This window comes from Schistocerca piceifrons, chromosome 3 (genome assembly GCF_021461385.2).
Source record: "Schistocerca piceifrons isolate TAMUIC-IGC-003096 chromosome 3, iqSchPice1.1, whole genome shotgun sequence".
NCBI lineage: Eukaryota > Metazoa > Arthropoda > Insecta > Orthoptera > Acrididae > Schistocerca > Schistocerca piceifrons.
Genome location: NC_060140.1, coordinates 373549647 through 373570950, shown reverse-complemented (window position 1 = coordinate 373570950; position 21304 = coordinate 373549647). Strand labels below are relative to the sequence as shown.

Below are 21304 nucleotides of genomic sequence, written 5' to 3'. Positions count from 1 at the left end.
AATAATTGCTGTCTCATACTGACACCCTCAATAAGTTCTGGCCTGTCTGTAGCTACAAGGTCTAAAATATTTTCATTTCATGTGGGTTGCCAAACTAGCTGCTCCAGACAGTTTCCAGAAAATGTATTCAAAAGTACTGCACAGGACTGACTGACTGTACAACACATAATGAATCCATAGTTTCCCAGCCTATATTTGGTATGTTAAAGTTGCCTCCAACGAACACTGCATAATTGGAATACTTCTGGGCTTATGGCCATGGACTTGCCTTGAATGATTCTATAACTGTTTTGGTGGAATCAGGAAGCTTGTAAAAACATCAAATAACTCAGCTGAGTTCACCTATGCCAGTTTTTAGTGACAAGATAACTTTGCAGTCAGACTCAATTGTCATCCTCATAGACATAATATTTTTGACAGTTGTAATGAACACCCCCCCCCCCCCCCCTTTACAGAGTATAACCTATCTTTTCAATATACGCTCAATGACTCATTAAATGTTTCAGAGCTTTCTACTTTAGATTTCATGCAGTTCATGGTTCTGAGCACAATTTGAATGTGACACCTTTCCTAGAGGACAGTAAATTCAAAATGCTTCAAAAATTTACTGTTAAAAGCTTGACACTCAAAGTGTCTGTACTGATTTTCTTCTTTGTATATAATCTGGTAGGCATTCATCAAAAGATCTCAAACTATTGCCTAGCTTTAAAAAAATAATAATAAAAAAAAAAAAAAAAAAAAAAAAAAAAAAAAAAACATGTGCAGTCCATAAGTCAAGTAGCTGCTGCTTCTGTGTAGTGCACCCATGACCTATCACAGGGAATCCTACAACTGAAATGGTTTGTAGAAGGAAGTGCTAGCTGATATGATCATTTTTTGAGATATAAAATGTAATATGTTGGTTAAATTCAAAGTAAACAATGTAAATGCAGTAAGACAAAATAATTTACACAGGCAACAGTACTTTCAAGTAGAATAAATGAAACTGCTTGTTATGATAATGTGGTACATATGAAAACAAGAGATATAATGTGATCAGATTAATCTTGCTAAACTGAGGGTTTGTACTGTAGTGCTTCGAGAATTCTGGAGGAAATTCTAGAATCACTCGGCCTTGCAATGTTTCAAACTCCCGATATTTTAGATATGAGTAGGAGAAACAAATCAGCCAACTGCACATAGTCAAAAAAGAACAGCAACGAGGAAAAAAATGGACACAGTGGCCGAACGGCTGCAGACAAGTACTTGCTGTACGGCCCACAGAGTTTCGTGTACGGGCAAAAAAGAACAAGAAAAGTTTATGTAGTATTCTGTGTCCTTTAATGTCTGTGATGATTGTAAAAAGACTAGTGGACAGTTGAAAGTAATTTCCTAAGGACACTCCTGTGTTGGACTCAAATGAGAATAGAGACTTTTAAATTTTTTTTCATGTCTTGCACTCTGAGAAGTCAATATGCATGTTTACGATATTGTGAGAAGAGGAATGGTTACTAAACCAACTCTCTCATAAATGTTGTTGATTGAGGCTTTGGAAGTTATATATTTAAGTGAACTCCAAGAAACGTATTGTATTTTGAGCTGATTACATTGTTAATCGGCGAGTACATTGACAGTAAAGTTTGTATATGTGATCATCACATTACGGAAAATAAGAAGATATTATTTTTTGCCACACATGGAGAATGTTAGAACATGGCGACCTAAGTGACAGGACCCAAAGAAAATGGGAATTTTACAACAGAAACAGGAAGAAGATAATATGAGTTGCCATAGCAACAGGTCATAATAAGATAAGAGAACTGTTTCCAATAGTTGTATTGAGTCCAATAAACCAGTGGAAGAAAGTTGCAAGTGCAACACAGTAAAAGACTTGAGAAAGTAATAGTGAAGAAAACTGGAGAGAAGACCTCAGTTTTTTGACTAAGAAGATCAGGTGTGGAGTGCAAGCAGTCCTCACACACATACATCATGCCGACACCGACACAGTAACCAGCCACCGGCGCCAACTACACCAGTTGCTGCTCACCGGTGCTGACTCCGCGTCCGCTCACCACCGACGAAGCTGAAACCAACATTCGACGCCGCCGGCGCCAATGCTGTCCACTACACATTCACTGACATATGCAGCGAGAATACTACGACAGGTGAGTGTGAAAAAAAAACTTTATTACTCTAGTTAAAAGTGTTACAAAATACTGTGGGGTGAACTTTTACTGTGTAATTGGTATAATTGAAATTAGTCTTAGATACTCATAAGAGCTAAAGTCTATACAAGCATGGACAGTATATAACCATTGGAGAGACACCAGAACCAGCCACGGCTATGAGAATTTCTAAAGAAGGGCCTGACTTGTCTGAATTAGTTAATTTAATTAAAGCCCAGAGTGAAGCTCTAACTAGATTAGATGCTAAGTTAGAAGCACAGAGTGTAACTTCAACTGCTCAAATTGCTTCTTTAAGAGAAAAGTTAGAAGCACAATGTGTAACTTCAACTGCTTAAATTGCCTCTTTGAGGAATAAAATAAGTACTACTTTAAGTGAAAAGCTAGAAGCACAGGGTGAAGTTTTAGATCTTAAGTTTGATGTATTAAATGATAAAGTGGAGAATTTATGATTAGATTTAAGAATGAATTAAGTAATCCCTTAACTGTCGAGATGAATCAAATGTTTACTGAACTGAGCCAAAAGCAGGATGACCAATTTCAAAAGTTGGTCCAGAAATTAGAATTGGACATTGAAGACAAGTGTAATAATGTAGAATCTGAATTTAGTGGAAAATTAAAATTTTGTGAAAATGTATGTAATGTTATATTTAATTCCATAAGACAGGAAATGAATATTTTGAAAGAGAACACAGATTGATCTAAGGATGTAATATCGATTATTCAACAGAAAATTCCAGGTATTAGTATATGAGCTGTTACTACACGAGCTGTCGGTTCACCAGTAAATAATGTAGAATGGAATGTCAGGGAAAAATTGGCTGACTTTGACATGATAAATGTAAGTAGTGTGGTAGAACCTTTTGAGATAATTGTAGATCGAGAAAATACCGAGGGTATAATCTCTGGAAATGTTTCACTGTTGCTTTTTCCAAACATAATGATAATAGAAATGTTAGAGATGACTCATGGAAAGAATTCAAACTTGTCCAGGACAGATTAGAAAACAGAATAACTTTACCTGATGTGTTATGTAGTAAAGTTGTGATTGTTTTGTTGTGGGTAGACTTTCACACAAAATTTAATGAAATGTACCAGTTCGCATTTTCTCAAGTGAGGTTAATATCAGATCCAAGGGATTGGGGCGGAGTCACATCTGTCTCCCAGGGATGTTAATGTTCTGTGCTACTGGGCGGAGTGACAGCCATCGGATCCCTAGTTGTTATCAGTGTTCCTTCTGTACTATTTTTTCCTGCACTGAATTTCCTTCAAATCTTAAACTATTCTGTAATCTATTCTTGAATTCTTAAACTATTCTATAATTTTAGTACGTAGGAAACCGGATATGACTACAAGATTAGGACCAATTTATAAGAATCACAGGTGGATAGTGATCTCTAGACATGAAATGAAACAAATAAAATAAAAATATTTGAGTGAAAAGTATATCATCATGGTCCCATCCAAACAAAGTGATATCTAGACGTCAGAAACTGAATAGAGCACTTTATGTGTGTATGAAATATAGTGTAAAGTGAATGACTTCTATCACTTAAGTCCTTCTCAATTTCTGTGGTTCATTATAACTTTCAGCTTATTTCACATAAGTCGGCCGAAGAATCAGGATACACGAACACATTTAAGCATACACACAACATAACACAAAGATGCAAACAGGGAAAGTACAGAATGAAATGTTATTAGAACCGTCAAGTGTTGTAGGGGGAAAGTATGCGCACATAGAAAAATATGCACACATTGTTGTTTGCAGTGATGGTTCTGCATCACATATATGCAAGTACTGAAAAATATTTAGATGTATAAGAACAAAAGCTAGGATAATTCTAAATCCAGTGCACATCAGGAGGATATGTGAGTAAGGAAAGGGGACATAAGCTAGAGGAGAAATTATTAATGAGGGTCAGTCTATTAAATATTCTGACAACGTGTAAAATAGTGGGACTCTTAGGACCCAAGTAAGCATAAGAATACTGAATAACGGATGTAGGCATGATGTATGCTGGAAGTGTAGAAGTTGTTGCGTAAAGCAGGACTGTAGGATATGAAGTGAGGTATTAAAGAGTGACTATGAAGTGTGAAATAGATTTTAATTTTACCAGATAATATTTAATTATGGTATACATAAATATGTATATTGGGGCAATGAACTATGAAGCCTACTCAGGAAGGAGGAGGAGGGCACACCCAGCACCTATTGGTTGAAAAGCACAGATAGGCAGATGCAAGAGAGGCTGACTTATACTGTATGGACAGGGGCACCAAAAAGTGGATTGACCTGTAACATAGATTAGGAAGTTAAAAGTGGCGTACATACCAAAACGGAAGGAGGAAGAGCATTCATTGAGTAAGGTATAGGTACTGTGCCTAAAAGGAAATGGGCAGTATCATGACAAACTGGTAAGTTTGAATTCTCCATTTTACTAGCAGTGTCAGGTTGTGTGTTTAAGAGAGTCTGAGAGAACACTTTTATTTGCCCAGAGTTCCTTCAGGCTACAAGAAACTGTAGATAATGATATGGATAAGTACTAAATAAAGAAAAAGAAAAACAGTACAGAATGGTAGCGTAAAGAGCAACCATTAAGGGTCAGTGACACCTGAAGTTTACGATTGGAAATGGAGACAGAGTCCTAACGAATTCTAAATATTAGGAAAACTTATGAGAGTACCCTTAAATATTCGAGTTTGATGTCAACTTAGTGTAATAGTAGAATGAAGGAAAAGTTAGTTAAAGTTTACTATAAATAAGAACAAAGAGCAGTGTTGCAGTGTATACTGTTAGAATTGTACGTGATATAAGTTAACTTAATGATTTTATAAAATATCGCATGTTCAATTTAAGGGGGGGAATATGTGGTGCTTCGAGAATTTTGGAGGAAATTCTAGAATCACACGGCCTTCCACTATTTTGAACACCCGATATTTTAGATGTGAGTAGGAGAAACGAATCAGCCAACTGCACATAGTTTATTTGTATGTGCAGGTCAAAAAAGAACAGCCATGAGGAAAAAGCTGGACACGGTGACCGAACGGCTGCAGACAAGTACTTGCTGTACGGCCCAGAGAGTTTTGTGTATGGGCAAAGAAGAACAAGAAAAGTTTATGTAGTATTCTGTGTTCTTTAATGTCTGTGATGATTGTAAAAAGACTAGCAGACAGTTGGAAGTAGTTTCCTAAGGACACTCATGTGTTGGACTCGAATGAGAATAGAGACTTCTAATTTTTTCATGTCTCGGTTATGATCGAAGTGAGACACATGTAAGCTATTTTGAAGAAGTATAAATGATTCTGATGTTTGAAGAATGAGTTAGCTTGCTGAAGTTATTGTTTATGAAGGTTGAAAATATATTTTGATTGAATTGAAAAGTATTACACGAGTACACAAATTATTTCAAGAATACAAAAGTAGTTAGTAAATTCCCTTAATCAGCAACATATCTTCAGGGAAGAAGCTGTTGGGAGATCGATGTAGCGGATTAACCAGAGAAGAGGATCTGCTACACATTCGGGCAAGTTAATTGAATTGAGAGATGTGTGAGTCTTGCACCCCAGCACCACGCTGTCTCTTGATGTCATCCGGAGAACATTAGAGTACTTCCTTCTGCTGAGGCCTTTAATTTTCCAGCCCATAACACAGGTCAAGGAATCTGCAGTTGAGACCATCACAGAATTGGTGGAGCCTCTGGTTGAGACCATTCTCTCACCTCCAAACCAAAGAACACCAATTAATTCTGGGTATGATACTGCAAATTATAAGCTCTGTTTGCACCCTGTAAGTGAGCCCAACAGTTTTCGCCATTTTCGCCAGTCACCTGTAAGAACTGAGAATGGCCTCAGAGCACATGTGACAGGCATCATCATAGTGTACATTGGACTCCGTTCCAATCCTGGATGCTAACTTATTAAAGGGTTCCCAAACATGCCTAAAATTGGATTTCCTGATAATTAACAGATCCTCTGCTCTGTGTGCCTGCTCAGAGGTCGCTAAAGGAGTGGCCAATTGTTCAGTCACAGTGTGAATGTACCAGACCAGACAGCCAATGTCCACATTCAATGTCCGCCTCAAGTGACATGAATGGGTTACAACCTGCCACTCACCCAGTGGTGACTGTGGTTCTCTCATGACGTGTACGCTGGAAGTTGCCTACACAGCAAAGCTCACTGACAAAACAAGCGACTGTGTAAGTGTCCCAGTCGACTTGTCAGTTTTCCTGCCACAGCTAAACAACAAGGCAACAGCTTGCAGATGGATGACTGTGGCCAAAAGCACCACAACTGTTTGTAAACTGTGGTCAGATCCTACTTCATCTGCACACACCAGGAATGCTCCCTACCTAACCTGTTACTAAAATTTGAATGAAAACAGTAGGTACACAAAAATAAATAATTAAAACTGAACTATGTTGTCTTTTAGAAATGATTTGCACTACCAAACTCATTAAAAACACAAAAGCACTCTGCTACAATGACAATGAAGCTGACACTATACTATTTCACTGCAGGCCAGCAGACTTCACTCATGTTTCTGCCAGCATGGCTTTGCAACTGGTATCTTCTATGTTTCCAAGACTATTACTAATAAATATCTTTCACAGAGCTGCTTGTTGCAGTACTATGAGAGCCTTTTTTTTTGCCTTTTTTTACCTCTGGTATGCTATAAATAAAAGACAAGTTCATAGAAAACAAGTATTTTATTACCAAAAGTTTTGTACACTTATGGTTACTTTTCAGCATTATCACCAAAAAGATTGAGACATTTACATATCTTCAGTTCAGAGAAAAGGTGAAGTCACTGGGTGCCAGGTCAGGGTGTATGGGGGATGACCAAAAATGTCCCATTGAAATTGTTCCAGGAGCCATTGGGTTGTGCCAGCAGTGTGTGGATGGCATTGTCGTGGATCAACACAATTCCTGAAGTCAAATGCAAATTTGGTCATTCAAAACAAACAAAGAGGAATGCTGATTGAAGACATGGCTAGGAGAGCAGCACTTTCAACCCAATGAAGATCTCCAAAACAACATCAATGCTCATTTGCATCACTGGCGGCAACATTTTTTGAAGAGGGTATTGCAAAGCTCGTCCACAGGTACAATAAATGTCTCAATCTTTTCGGTGATTATGTTGAAAAGTAACCATGAGTGTACAAAACTTTTGGTAACAAAATAATTGTTTTCTATGAACTTGTCTTTTATTTATAGCCTATTGGAGGTTGCAAAAAAGACCCTCATATTTAGGTCTATAGCATGGGACGTGATTGTACTCTTTTCATGTATAGCAATTTATCAAAACAAAAGTAATTGACATATGTCCATCTACAATGTCTGAACATGTACTGCTGAAGGAATAAAGATGAAATAAACTTATATATTAAAATAAAATACCAAGCAGGATACTGTTTTCCATTTCTCAGCATTATGTCCTACCTTGAAATAATATATGCTGCAGGCCCCACAATAAAGAAAAAGTAAAGACATTTGGAGGAAATAGAAGGTAAAGATAAAGCTAAATGGAGAAATATTAGAACATGTGCGAAGGTTTAAATACAAAGGAAACAGTGTAATGTAGCAGAATTGGACAGTACATAACGCACAGATGATGCCAACTGTTCAGTAATTGGGAAACTCATATAACTTTCTGAATATGTGAAGCATATTCACTTTTGTCCCCTTTTAACAATTTTTGAGAATGTTATTCCAATAAAACAAACAGATTGGGATGTAAAATTACAGTAAAAATGTGATACGAACAAATGCTTTCACACAATATTGAAATAATTAAGATTTTTATATGAAGCAATATTTGGACAAATAAAATGATATATTTATGTGAGTTAGAGAATGTATTTCTGTTAAATTATATTCCACACAAAATTTCATGCAAAGACAAATCTGGAATAATTAATCAGCTATTCAGAATTGTAAAGCCTTATCTGTAATTTATGAAATGTATTCACTCAAATAACGATGTATATAACTTTGACATCCATAATTGAAAAAGAAGCATGGTGGTAGCCATGCACATCTCAGTGTTGCAGCACATTTTGTGATGTCAAGACTGTGTTGTTCTTAGTTTCGCATAAATTGTTTCATAGTTAGCATATCATAAATTGCCTAAAATTGCAAAGAACTGGACCACAGACAATATCTTTAATGGAAGAGCAATAAAATTAAAAGTTATGCCACCATTTATTTCAGTGACAGATACCAAGGTAAGTATTGGACTGTTTCATTTGTTTCAGCATAATGATAAGCCCGGCATAAAGATGAAGAACACAAGAGCAGAGAAGGCTGTGAGATGATGTCAGCCAATAGTGTGCTGACTAGGACCGCACCACGACAAGAGCGGCCTCTGTCCAAAGAGAAAATAAGTGCCGCTCCTGCCAGCCTCGGTCAGACACTAGTAGACCTGGACTAGAAGAGAGCACTATAAGAGCCGTGAATTGTGATTCATATTACTTGCATGGACATTGTATAAAGCAAAAGACATTGATTATTCACCTGTCACCAATTGCTTGTAACATGACTTGTAAAGCAAAGTTAAGTATTGTCAATTCAATTACTGTAATAGATTTCATTAATATGATTTGCTTGTATGTTGTCTAGCTATCCAAGAAAACAGCTTCCTAGGCACAATATAAGAGATGAGTTGGCAGGACACCAATTGACGATGAGTTATACAATGAACCCAGTGCCTGGCGGCCATGGAATTTTGTTTTGTGTTTGCTAACAATTTAATTCTTTCTTGTCTGTACTTTACAGGTGTGTTTACTTTCTTTAACAGACTCTTTTCATTTTTGCTACAAAGTGTTTTCAGGTGGATGTTGCAGAAATTGTCTTTGCTTTTGTACTTATTTTCCATGCTTGCCTTGTTGGTCTCTTGTATTTGTCACTTCCAAAATGCCCACCCCACATATTCTGTCCCTGCTCAGGCACCACAGCTGTAAGCGTTAGATGCAACACAGCTAATGCAGATGTTTCAGTTCTAGGCACAGGTTGGAGACCCTGCTAAACACAGTACAGCAGCTACTAGCCATTGCTGCACCACCTACAACACCACCTACTACCATACCGCCTTCTTGACAGTTTCATGAACAAGAAGAGGAATGGCTCGAGTGGTTGCACCAGTTCAAGGCACACATACTAGCTCACAACGTACCAGGTACTGTGAAACTTCTATATGTATTATCAGGTACAAAGTGCAGTGCTCCTTTTAACTAAGAAGTTATTTTCTAAAGGCATTCTGGGTGAACTTACTAACGAACAGGTGGTACAGTTGCTAAATAACTATTATGACCAACAAGTGAATGTGTAACAGCTAGGTATCAACTTTTTTATTGTAAAAAATGGACAGAACAAACTTATCATATGTGGGTAACAGATTTGCAGGGTATGATGAGGAAACGCAAATTCAAATGTGCTTGTGTTGCTTTATATTCAGATGTTATGTTGTGTGATGTGATCGTGTACAATGTACCTGATGTCGAACTCAGAGAACAGATTTTGAAACAGTCCGATCCATCATTTCAGCAGGTAGTGCAAATCCTACAACAGCACGATTCAGGTGCCCTGTCAGCCAATAAATTTGAGGGGCCAGCTATTTGCTGGGTTGCATCCCTTGTTTGTGATTGGCCCATTCAGTGGCACCTTGTGCCAGCCATGCCGAGTAAACAACACTCCATGCCGTGTAAGCAGTTCACTAAACAGGCAGCTACACAGGCAAACAGAATTAAGTCTTACCCTCAGTGTTACTCATGGCACAAACACCAAGACTGCCCCTCCTGACAAGCTCAGTGTTATGCTCGTGGTAGAAAAGGACATGTACAATCCATATGTTTGAAATGGAACAACCATAAGAATTCGGTCCACTCACAAAAATCTAGTCACAAGGCCCATTTCATTAATGCAGTACATTCAAAGTCTGCAACAGGCATTTGCAAACCTAGCAAGCACTCAGTTTCTCCAGTGATATGCCAGTCAAACAAATTTTTTGTTCATTTACTTCTTTATGGGAAACCTGTGAAATTTCAGTTGGACATGGGTGCCTCTTTCACATTGCTAAATTATCACACATATGAACTATTAGGCTCCCCACACCTGTCTAAAACTAGCATGCAACTGACGCCTTACAATGGACAAGATATTCCTATTCTCGGAAAATGTACTTTGCCTGTCATGTATCAGTCGCATATGTGAACAGTGACTTTTAGGGTGCTGGAATCACATGAGTGTGAGAACATATTTGGTCTTGATTCTTTTGATTTGTTTGACTTTTAACATTCAGGACAATGTGTTGTCAGTGTCTGCATTCCAGACAAAAAACAGTGTAGCTAGCTTGCTAAAAAAATTCCCGGAACTCTTTTCTGGAGGTTTAGGCAAGGCTAACAATTTTGTTGCACACACTACTCTGAAAGACAAAGCTCAACCAAAATGTTGCCAGGCCAGAAACTGTTCCCATTGCATTATGGGGCAAAGTTGCGGCTGAACTTCAAGAATTGCAAGATAGTGAAGTTACTGCACCCATATCAGCTAGTCAATGGGCAAGTCCACTGGTTTTGGTCCCCAAAGCTTCAGGTCACATTTGCCTCTGTGTTGACTCCAAGTCTACAGTCAACCCACAAACTGTGATTGATACTTATCCATTGTCACACCCAGAGGACCTCATGGACAAAGTAGGTGTCGGACGCTACTCTTCAAAAGTTGATTTGCACAATGCATATCTTCAAATACTGCTTGATGAAGAATCTCAAAAAGTGTGTGTAGTGAGTACTCATTTGGGTTTGTTTTAAATATATTCATTTGCCTTTTGGAAATGCTTCCGCACCCGTCATTTTCCAATGTTATTTGGAACAGCCGAATGCACAAGTGCCAAACTGTTCAAACTATTTGGACGATACTGTCATAGCAGGTCGTACACCTGAAGAACATATTGCAAATTTGTGTGCTTTGTTTTGTTTGTTGTCTGATGCAGGACTAAAGCGTAGACTGGACAAGTGTGATTTTTTAAAACCTGAGTTGCAGTAACTTGGTCATGTCATAAACAATCAACGTGTACATCCTCTTCAGTCACATTTGTTAGCCATCTGAGATTTGACAGTTCCTCGCAATGTCACAAAATTGCATTCAGCTTTAGGGTAAATGAACTACTATATTCAGTCCATACCAAATGCTGCGCAAATCATGGCTCCATCACATAGCAGACTGTACCCTTTGCTTTGACAGATGAGTGCCAAGTAGCTTTTCAAAAACTTAAAGATGCATTGCTCAGTGATCAATGCTTAATTCACTTTGATCCTGACAAACAAGTTGTACTGCAAGTTGACACTTCCTCTTACTGAATCGGTGCAGTGCTTTCACACAGAACTGGTGATAAAGACAGGCCTATTGCTTTGGCATCAAAAGTGTTGTCCAAAGCTCAGTGTAACTATTGACAAACTGAGAAAGAGGCTTTAGCTACTGAGAATGGTGTCACCAAATTCCACCACTACTTTTATGGCAGAAAATTCTACTTAATAACAGATCACAAGCCTTTGCAATCCTTGTTTCATCCAACAAAACTGGTTCCCTTATGAACTGCCCAAAAGTTGCAAAGATGGGCTTTGTTGTTGTCTAAATACCAGTATGAGATTGTGCATCGTCTGACAGCTCAACATGGTAAGTGGACGCACTCTCACGTCTTCTGATTGGCCCTGATACTGGCTTTGACGCTTCTGCTGCATCTTGGTGTCACATCAATCCTCAGGATTCTGAATTGCTTCAATCTTTTCTTCCGAACTCAAGAAAATTGCACAAGCTACAGAAGCTGATTCAGATTTGAACATTTTGCTAACATACATTCGCACATCTTGGCTTCATTCCTTGCATAGCATAAAGAACTCTGTAATGTGCTGATACTTTGCCCATTGGCATAGCTTCGCTGTACAGAAAGATGCGATTCTTGTTCAAAATGACAGTGGACAGTCACGTGTGTTGATCCCTAAGGCTTTGAAAAAAGAAGTGTTGCAGTTACTTCACCAAGGGCACTGGGGGATTGTTCGTATGAAACAGTTAGTGTGTCGACACTGTACTTGGCAGGGTATGGACACCCAAATAGAACAGAACACAGTGTCATAAATGTGTGGAAAATCAGTCTGCTCCACTACAAAAATTCTCTGCTTGGCCTAAGTTGCAATCACCATGACAACATGTGCACATAGACTTCACGGGACCTTTTTGGAACTCTAGTTGGTTGATTGTGGTTGATTTATATAGCAAGTTTCCTTTTGCTGTGCCAATGAACTCGGCAACATTAACATAGCACAATTCAGGTGTGTACTCTATTTTTTTGCATTGAAGGTTTATCTGAAGTCATAGTGTCAGACAATGGCCCTCAGTTCAGGTCAAATGAATTTGAAATATTCTGTGAACACAATGGCATACAGCATCTAACAAGTGCACTGTTCCACCCATAGTCAAATGATGAAGCGGAATGTTTTGTCAGAACCTTGGAGCAGCAGGTGGTCAAACTTTGCTCCGCACACATCAGGGATCAAGTATTGTAACTGTTTCTCTCCTCCTATCATTTGCACCCACAAGATGGACCATTGCTGGCGGATTTGCTTCACAACCGCCGTGATTGGACTCTTCTCCACATACTCCATCCTCTTCAGCATCCAGCACTGAAGGAAGGCCGCAAGTATTGTTTCATGCCACATGCTATTGTCTTTTACAGGGCTTTTAGCAGCAGCAGATGGTGGGTGCGAGATGAGATCGTCCAATTTGGCACTTGCATGTATCTTATTTCAGGTCCAGATGGCTTGCAGCGCTGACATCAAAATCAACTTCACCTCAGTCATGTGCATGATGATCTTTCAGTGTCTCTGCCCCCAGATTCATGGATCACGATGACAGCGCAGTCACAGCAACCGCCAGAGGGTGTCATCATGACACCAAGGAACAACTCTATTGAGACGGAGCCTTCGCCTCCTCCACCTCCTCTCGTCCTACCGATGGAGCTGGACCCGCCCACACTGCAGCAGTCGCTGCCTTCTTTAGCTGGCTCATGGGATCAGGAGGTGCACGCATACTCTTCTGGTCATTTCTTGAGAGATGATTCTGGCAGAGTGAAGGCCGGATGATGGGGTACGACCAGAAGCTTGATGTCCCCTGCATCCACAGCTTCCGGTCCAGCAATGCTTTCACACTCCTGCCTCTCCCAATGAAAGTCTGTCTGTCACTTTGGAGGGGAGGGGGGGGGGGGTGAATGTTCGGGTTAATGACAGGCACCAGCATGAAGATGAAGAACACAAGAGCAGAGAAGGTTGTGAGATGACGTCAGCCAGTAGTACGCTGACTAGTACGGCACCACAACAGGAGCAGCCTCTATCCGAAGAGAATACAAGCACCACTCCTGCCAGCCTCAGCCAGACACTTGTAGACCCAGACTAGAAGAGAGCACCACAAGGGCCACAACTTGTGATTCATATCCATTACTTGCATGGGCATTGTATATAGCGAAAGATATTGATTATTTGCATGTCCCCAATTGCTTGCAACATGACTTGTAAATCAAAGTTAAGTATTGTCAATTCAATTACTGTCATAAACTTCATTAACATAATTTGCCTGTATGTTGTCTAGCTACCCACGAAAACAGCTTCCTAGGCACCCTACAAGAGACGAGTGGGCAGGAACCACACATTCAACCCGGGAACATTTCAACAGGATAGAAAGTGAATGGAAGGGCAGCACAGAAATTAACATCAGCATAGCAATGACAAAAGAAGAGTTTTCTGCAGCAATGTGCACAAATATTTGAGAGAAAATCTAGTAAAATGTTTCGTATAGAATGTACTCCTGTGTGGCATTTAAAAGTGGATGTCAAGGAAGAAAGGTAGAGCAAGAGTGGAGACTTTTGAGATGTGGACTTAGCAAAGTTTGGAAAGAATACTTTTATAGATAGAGAGAAAAATGAAGAGGCACTTAAAAGAACAAAATACAATTACTGAATGTAATAAACAGCAGGAAAAGAAAATGGATTGGACTTATACTAAGAAAGAACAGCTTTTAAAAACAGTCTTGGAGGGGTATGTGGGAGGGAAGAGGCGGCAAGAGAGAAAGAAATTTCAGATCCTATTACATATAGTAACATTAAAAAGGAAGCTATGGATTGCGTGAAATGTAGACATAAAGGACTTGCTTGTGTAGCAGAAAAATAATGTTCAATGGAATTAATGTAGTGCAACATATACACAAAAATATGTATTATGAACTCTAAAAGTAATTATTTACTTTTTTAAAAAGAAATGTAACAAATAAGAGGGTAAAAACTTATAAAACAATATTCCCAACAGAGAATAACTACCACGTTCTAAAGCAAAATTGGCCCATTCACCAATTATAGCATCATCTCTGGTACAGGACAATTTTTTTGCTGTTGATTCACATTTGTTTACATTAGTCACCAATGTGCATGAGAAATATACTAAATGATTACCTTTTGATGATTCTTTGAGCTCTTACTCTCTCAGCAAAATCTTTTGCTATTTTTATTATGGTTCCTGGAATACCAGCCATGCGGGCAACATTTAAGCCATAGCTGCTGCTTGCTCCTCCTTTCATAACAGTGTACAGGAATATTAACTTTCCTTCAGCTTCTTCATCTTCAAAGATAAAAAATAACATTTTATAATTAGGAAAACTTGAACAATAATAGTAAAACAGTTTAAAAATCAACTATCTGTAAAAAGTTATCTCTGTTCAAAAAAATACAGCTAAATTCATTTCCACTGCTGTCTCAGCTTGGCAAGCTATTTGAGTGGGTGTGAGCAGTCATGGAACATAGCAGGAGGCAAAATGCTATGCATGGTGTTGAAAACTGTCTCATCACTGACATTTACTTTTCCCCCAGTCCCCTCAATTGCAATACACTGTTCTTCAAGCACCAGTGCCTCCACTTCTGTTGTGTTACCCAGTTCTTCAGAAGGAGATGGTCTGCCACTTTGTTCTTCATCATTCATATTTCTGGACCACACTGGAAGCATTTAAAGGGGGGTAGGATGTCAAACGGGACGACTTGGAGCAGGAGAGGCACCTCAGGACATTGTAATTTCCATTGTCTATACTTTTACAAATAAATTCATAAAACTTTGTCAGCATCACCAGGAAGGATTCAGGATTCACACCCATTGCAGTGGAAGTTCGAAAACATAGCAAAATTAATTTTTTTAAGTGTGAAATTTCATCATTTTTTCACTTACTAATGGCTACATTTGTTGCTATAGGTACACTTTTCTTCATAAGTTAGAGAGATTCTTCGATGAATTTTGCACAGCATACATACCATATTCACAGGTGCATGAAACTCTAGAATTTATTTAATTTATGAAAAAACGAATGAACTGTTATATTTTAAACTTCATGTTTAGAAAAAACACAAATTTTATAGTTAATTACCTCAATTTTTACCACAGTTTTTAATAGATTTGGAAAAGTCTAGAGTTTCATACACCTTTAAGTATGGTTTGTATGCTCTGCAAAATTCATCGAAGAATCTCTCTTACTTATGAAGAAAAATGTACCTATAGCAACAAATGCTGCCATTAGCAAGTGGAAAAAATGATGAAATTTCACACATAAAAAAAAATTACTTCGTTATGTTTTAGAACTTCCACTACTATAAGTGTGAATTCTGAATCCTTCCTGGTCATGCTGACAAAGTTTTATGAATTTATTTGTAAAAGTATAGACACTGGAAATTGAAATGTCCTGTGGTGCATCTCTTGCTCCAAGTCGGCCTGTTTGACATCCTACACCCCCTCAACCATCTAACAATTGGATCATATGATGGCGCACTGTTGTCATACACTTCCACAAACTCGATATAGATTTTCCAGCTTTGTTACCCTTCAAATGCAGGAAGTGAGTAACTGTACACTACTCCACTCTGCCAGTGGGCTGCACCATTTTGTTCTGCTTCCCCAGCAGTAATACTGTGCACGGATTTCAGTGTGTGTCAGGTCTGCATACAGCGAACGAAAACTTAATTACATAACTTTATTATTTTTATGTAATTTGATTATCTCTCATAACCAAGCTTTACACTGAATAAAACAAATAAGCTCATGATGGTATAACAGCACTAAACATGTATGAGTAAAAGTAAGGAAGACAGTACTGTAATTTGCTTACAGTAAAATTCTCAAAAATATATTTTGTCTTTTTGTCTCTGTACTACACAAGACAGTGACTATCAATAATGGTAGTAATAAATCACATAAGCTAATCAGCTTATAGGCTTTATTACTTAGTCAGCCCACAGCACAACTGTGTAAAGAGTCTTTTCTTTAATTACATTAAAAGCAATAATTACAAAGTAATATAATATTTTATTAGTAATGTGTATTTGCTTTAGTTTTTATCATCTGATTAATATCCAACATTGTAATTTGTGATAGTGCTGTTACAGTGGCTTTTATGGCTTGTCGTTGAGACTATATATATATATGAGGCAACAGTTTGTTGCGAAAGCTTGAATTTTGTGTGTTTGTTTGTGTGTCTATCGACCTGCCAGCGCTTTTGTTCGGTAAGTCACCTCATCTTTGTTTTTTATACATATATATATGTGTGTGTGTCTGTATGTGTGGATGGATATGTGCGTGTGTGCGAGTGTATACCTGTCCTTTTTTCCCCCTAAGGTAAGTCTTTCCGCTCCCGGGATTGGAATGACTCCTTACCCTCTCCCTTAAAACCCACTTCCTTTCGTCTTCCCCTCTCCTTCCCTCTTTCCTGATGAGGCAACAGTTTGTTGCGAAAGCTTGAATTTTGTGTGTATGTTTGTGTTTGTTTGTGTGTCTATCGACCTGCCAGCGCTTTTGTTCGGTAAGTCACCTCATCTTTGTTTTTATATATAATTTTTCCCACGTGGAATGTTTCCTTCCATTATATATATATAAACTTGGGAAGTCTAAAAGCATTAAAAATGTTGAAATGGAGATTTTTTTTAGTTATGTAAAGGAGAGAAAGAATGCTAAAATGCAAAGGAAACAAATATTGTTAATGAAACATTCATGAATTTTGCTCCTTACTGCTCTTTGAATTAGTTTTTAAAATTGAATCCTTTTGCTTGCCCACATGTTCTTTTTAAATTATGTAGCTTCTGCAAGGTAGAAAGAAATTTAACAAGGAGGCTAGTCCCAGTTACTATGCTGCCACTGATCAGGCCCGCCCAGACGTGGGAGATTGCTGCGTTGCCAGTTGCACACGACGCACGCGCCAATAGAAGCAGTGCCATAGTATAGCATAGTTCGCAAGCTTACGTTTAGGGGGGAGCACGCAGTTCATGAATTAAAGCCATCATGGCCGCATTAACCCTTCCGCTGCTTCAAAGACGCATTCCGCGCTGTGCGCGATTTTGTCACTGCACTGCTCGCCTGTGCAGACACATCGTGTTCCGACTGCTTTGACACTCTTATCTTTCGATTCCACAAAAACGATTTGGCCCAAAAATTAGATTTTTACACATCTTCTTGACTGATACCTTCCCCCCATAAATGACTTAATTCTGCTTTGATGTTCAATGCAGTTATTATGCCCCATTAAATATAGTAAACCATTGCACGAAATTTTGAAGAGTTTGCAGAGGTAAAAGTCCATAGAGTATACTTTCCGTATGGTCGATTTTAGTTGCCACAATTTCATATAAAATTTACTGTATAACAATATCTCATTTAAGTACCACATAGGTGTCGTATGTAATATTGAGAAATATTCCGTCTTTCGCGACTGTAACGAAAGTTTTATTTACACTGAGCACGTTTGGCTTTATTTTAAAGCACTTTAATCACTCACAAGGAAGTAGACAAAATACATTAAACAAAACTGTGGACTTACAAGAACATTAGGACTTGAATATACTGTCTATCAGTGAAGTGCTCTGAGCTATGTCAAATATAATTTTTGTGTGTGGCAAACACAAACATCATTTATTTGCTATAACACTGATCTGCCAACACAAACATTGAATATTGTGTTACCGCAGCACAAAACTACGAAAGGTGACTTGGCAATGGAGAACACAAAATACTGTGCACTGAAGATGCTTCAAAAGAGAGAAACGCGTCTGGTCTAAATAAGTCACTTATTACAGTTGCAGAAGTATTTCAGTACCATTGGTAAAACTGCGACTGTGGAACAAAAACAAGAATGAGAACATGCGTACCATTGTGTGTGTGCCATACCTTTCATTGACTGAAGCGCTTTAAAATATAGCCAAACGCGTCCGATGTAAATAAAACTTTTATTACAGTCGCGAAAGACGGAATATTTCTCAATATTACATACGACACCTATGTGGTACTTAAATTAAATGAGATATTGTTATACAGTAAATTTTATATGAAATTTAGGTATCTTGTCCACATTTCATTCTCAACATTGTGGCAACTAAAATCGACCATACGGAAAATATACGCTACTGATTTCTACCTCTGCAAACTCTTCAAAATTTCGTGCAATGGTTTACTACATTTAATGCTGCGTAATAACTGCGTTGAACATCGAAACAAAATTAAGTCATTTAAGGGGGGAAGGTACCAGTCAAGAAGAACTGTAAAAATCAAATTTTTGGGCCAAATAGTTTTTGTGAAATCGAATGATAAGTGTGTCAAAGCAGTGGGAACACCATGTGTCTGCACAGGCGAGCAGTGCAGTGATGACAAAATCGCGCACAGCGCGGAATGCGGGGAGCACGTGTCTGCAGCAGCGAAAGGGTTAATGAAGAGACAAAGCACTAGAAATTTCAAAAAATTGCATTCAAACGAATTTAATTCGTGAAGTAAGGCACTTCGATATTGTTTTCAAATAATGAAAATATAAAGCACTGCACAAGGTTTGAACTCACAACCTTTTGCATAGCAGTCCAACACTTTCACCGTTACGCTATGGCGGCTCATTCTACTACAGTTCGCTGTGAGGGCTATAACACGTCACGCAAAATACTGACAAACACTGTTGGTATGACTATGAATTACTCACGCTTCGTTGAAGTACAATAGGAAATAAACAATTGCCGCTGTTCTTTATTGCGAAAAAGCGGTTCGTAAGATTGATACAAACACCTTTCCTTGCTATCGCCTGAATTAGGAGTCTTATTGCTTGTTTGGTTTAATTAATTAATAGAATATGAAGCAATTGGTATAAAGAATGCTTTTTCCAAACTTACTATAAAAGAATGTCTGCTATCAAGACATTGCTTTTGTTCTATTACTTTATTTATGACTGAACGTTTCTAAAACTGAAGACACTCGTCCATGCTCTGCACTGCAGTCGAGATCTGGCAACGTCGTTCTCTGTTCATTGGCTGACTGTGTTTTGTGACGTCAGATGCGCAGAACGAACCTAAACTCGGCCGCCAATATAAATGACGCGCACTTTAGGGAGACAACAGCGCTGTGGACTTCAGTTCTCCATTGTGCTTTGTGTGACCCTAATGTCATTTCTAGACTATTTCTTGTACTGATCACAAACAATAGTACTTTTTAGCTCTGGTATATTTTAAATGACTACTGTTTACTAAGTGGTGATGCTAAAAGCACCATATATCAACAGTATTAAAATAGGGTAAGGTTACTCTAATTAGCAGAATGTTGCAGAGCTGGCTTTATAGTTCCTTATATTTACAATAATTATCAAATAAACATGAATACCATTTTCATCATGGCAATGTTTCATAGCAAATATGTTATGCAAGTTAATAACATTGATATTACCTTACAGGATATTAGTACTGAATTTTTAACCTGTTGATGCTGAAAGCAACAAAGTACAGAGATTGTTTTTTCTTACTGCATTCTTTTTAATAGTTCCCATTTTGCTTTCCTATTTAAAAGTCTAAACCTGAGCTTGTCCTCATGTATAAGAAAATGACTAGTTATTTTCAGCAAATTGAGAATTAGTCATGTATGTTAGTATTTCATCACATTTTTACACTTTGGAATCCTACCTTCATCGAAAGTTGTAAAAATATGCTTGGATTAGGTGTAGTCAGCCATTCAGGTGTTGAAAATGTGAGATCTCCTTTAGAAATCACAGTAATCCAGTCATGATCCTCAATTTCTTTTGCAACAGACTGACACTTTCCTGTTTGATCACACTATGAAATGTTAATGTCCTTGCATTTGAAGGCAATGTTACCTGACAGGTACTTCAGTGTAATAAGCGACACATCTTCAGTGGGACATACTGAACTGTTGAAGTCAATACATTCACATCATTTCTATCTTTGGCATAATTATTATTATAATACAAATAGATGGTTAAACAGGTGCCCAGTGTGACACACATCTGATGATAAAAAATTTTATGGTCTGTACTGGTCTCTTCTGCAAAGGTTACTGTTACTAAGAGCACTTCTGCAAAAAGTAAACAATTATGAGGAGACAGAAGTATCCCTTCTCCTGCTGTTCAACGCTCGAGGGTAGTCTGAGGATTTAAAAGAGGTAAAAAACTCAATTAGAACTAGAACACAACTGTTTAAAACCTTGAGTCAGTAACTTATCTTACCTTCGATAAAATTAATATTGATCGTTAAAGAACGTTTTAAGAGTTGGGACATGGAATGTCAGAAGTTTGAACATCTGGAAAGGGAAATGCTATGGCTCAATCTATATATAGTGGTTGTCAGTGATGTGAAATGGAAAGAAGACAAGGATTTCTGGTCAAATGAGTATAGGATAATATCAGCAGCAACAGCAACTGATAAAATGGGAGTAGGCTTCATTATAAATATGGAGGTAGGGAAAAGAGTGAGTTACTGTGACAGTTCAGTGATAGGGTTGTTCTCATCAGAATTATTGATAGCAAACCAACATCAACAATAGTTCAGATATAGACGCCAATGTCACAAGCAGAAGATGAAGAGAGAAAGAAAGTATAATAGGACACTGAATGGGTAATTCAGTACATAAAGGAAAATGAACATCTTGTAGTCACAAGGGATTGGAATGCAGAAGAAAGGGTTAGCGGAAAATATGGGCTTGGTAGTAGGAATGAGAGAGGAGAAAGACAAATTGAGTTCTGCAATACATTTCAGTTAGTAATAGTGAATACTCTGTTCAAGAATCACAAGAGGAAGAGATATACTAGGAAAA

At 38.1% G+C, this 21304-nt stretch overlaps 1 protein-coding gene across 3 annotated transcripts in view; it reads right to left on the bottom strand.

The window, feature by feature from the left end:
* Positions 1 to 21304, bottom strand: part of LOC124787822 (DNA mismatch repair protein Msh3-like) — a 344981-nt gene that overhangs the window by 22856 nt on the left and 300821 nt on the right. For all 3 annotated transcript variants that reach the window (XM_047254753.1, XM_047254755.1, XM_047254754.1), the window contains one exon: positions 14653 to 14818. In XM_047254753.1, coding sequence (XP_047110709.1) covers positions 14653 to 14818 — 166 coding nt within the window. The remainder of the gene's footprint in view (positions 1 to 14652; positions 14819 to 21304) is intronic.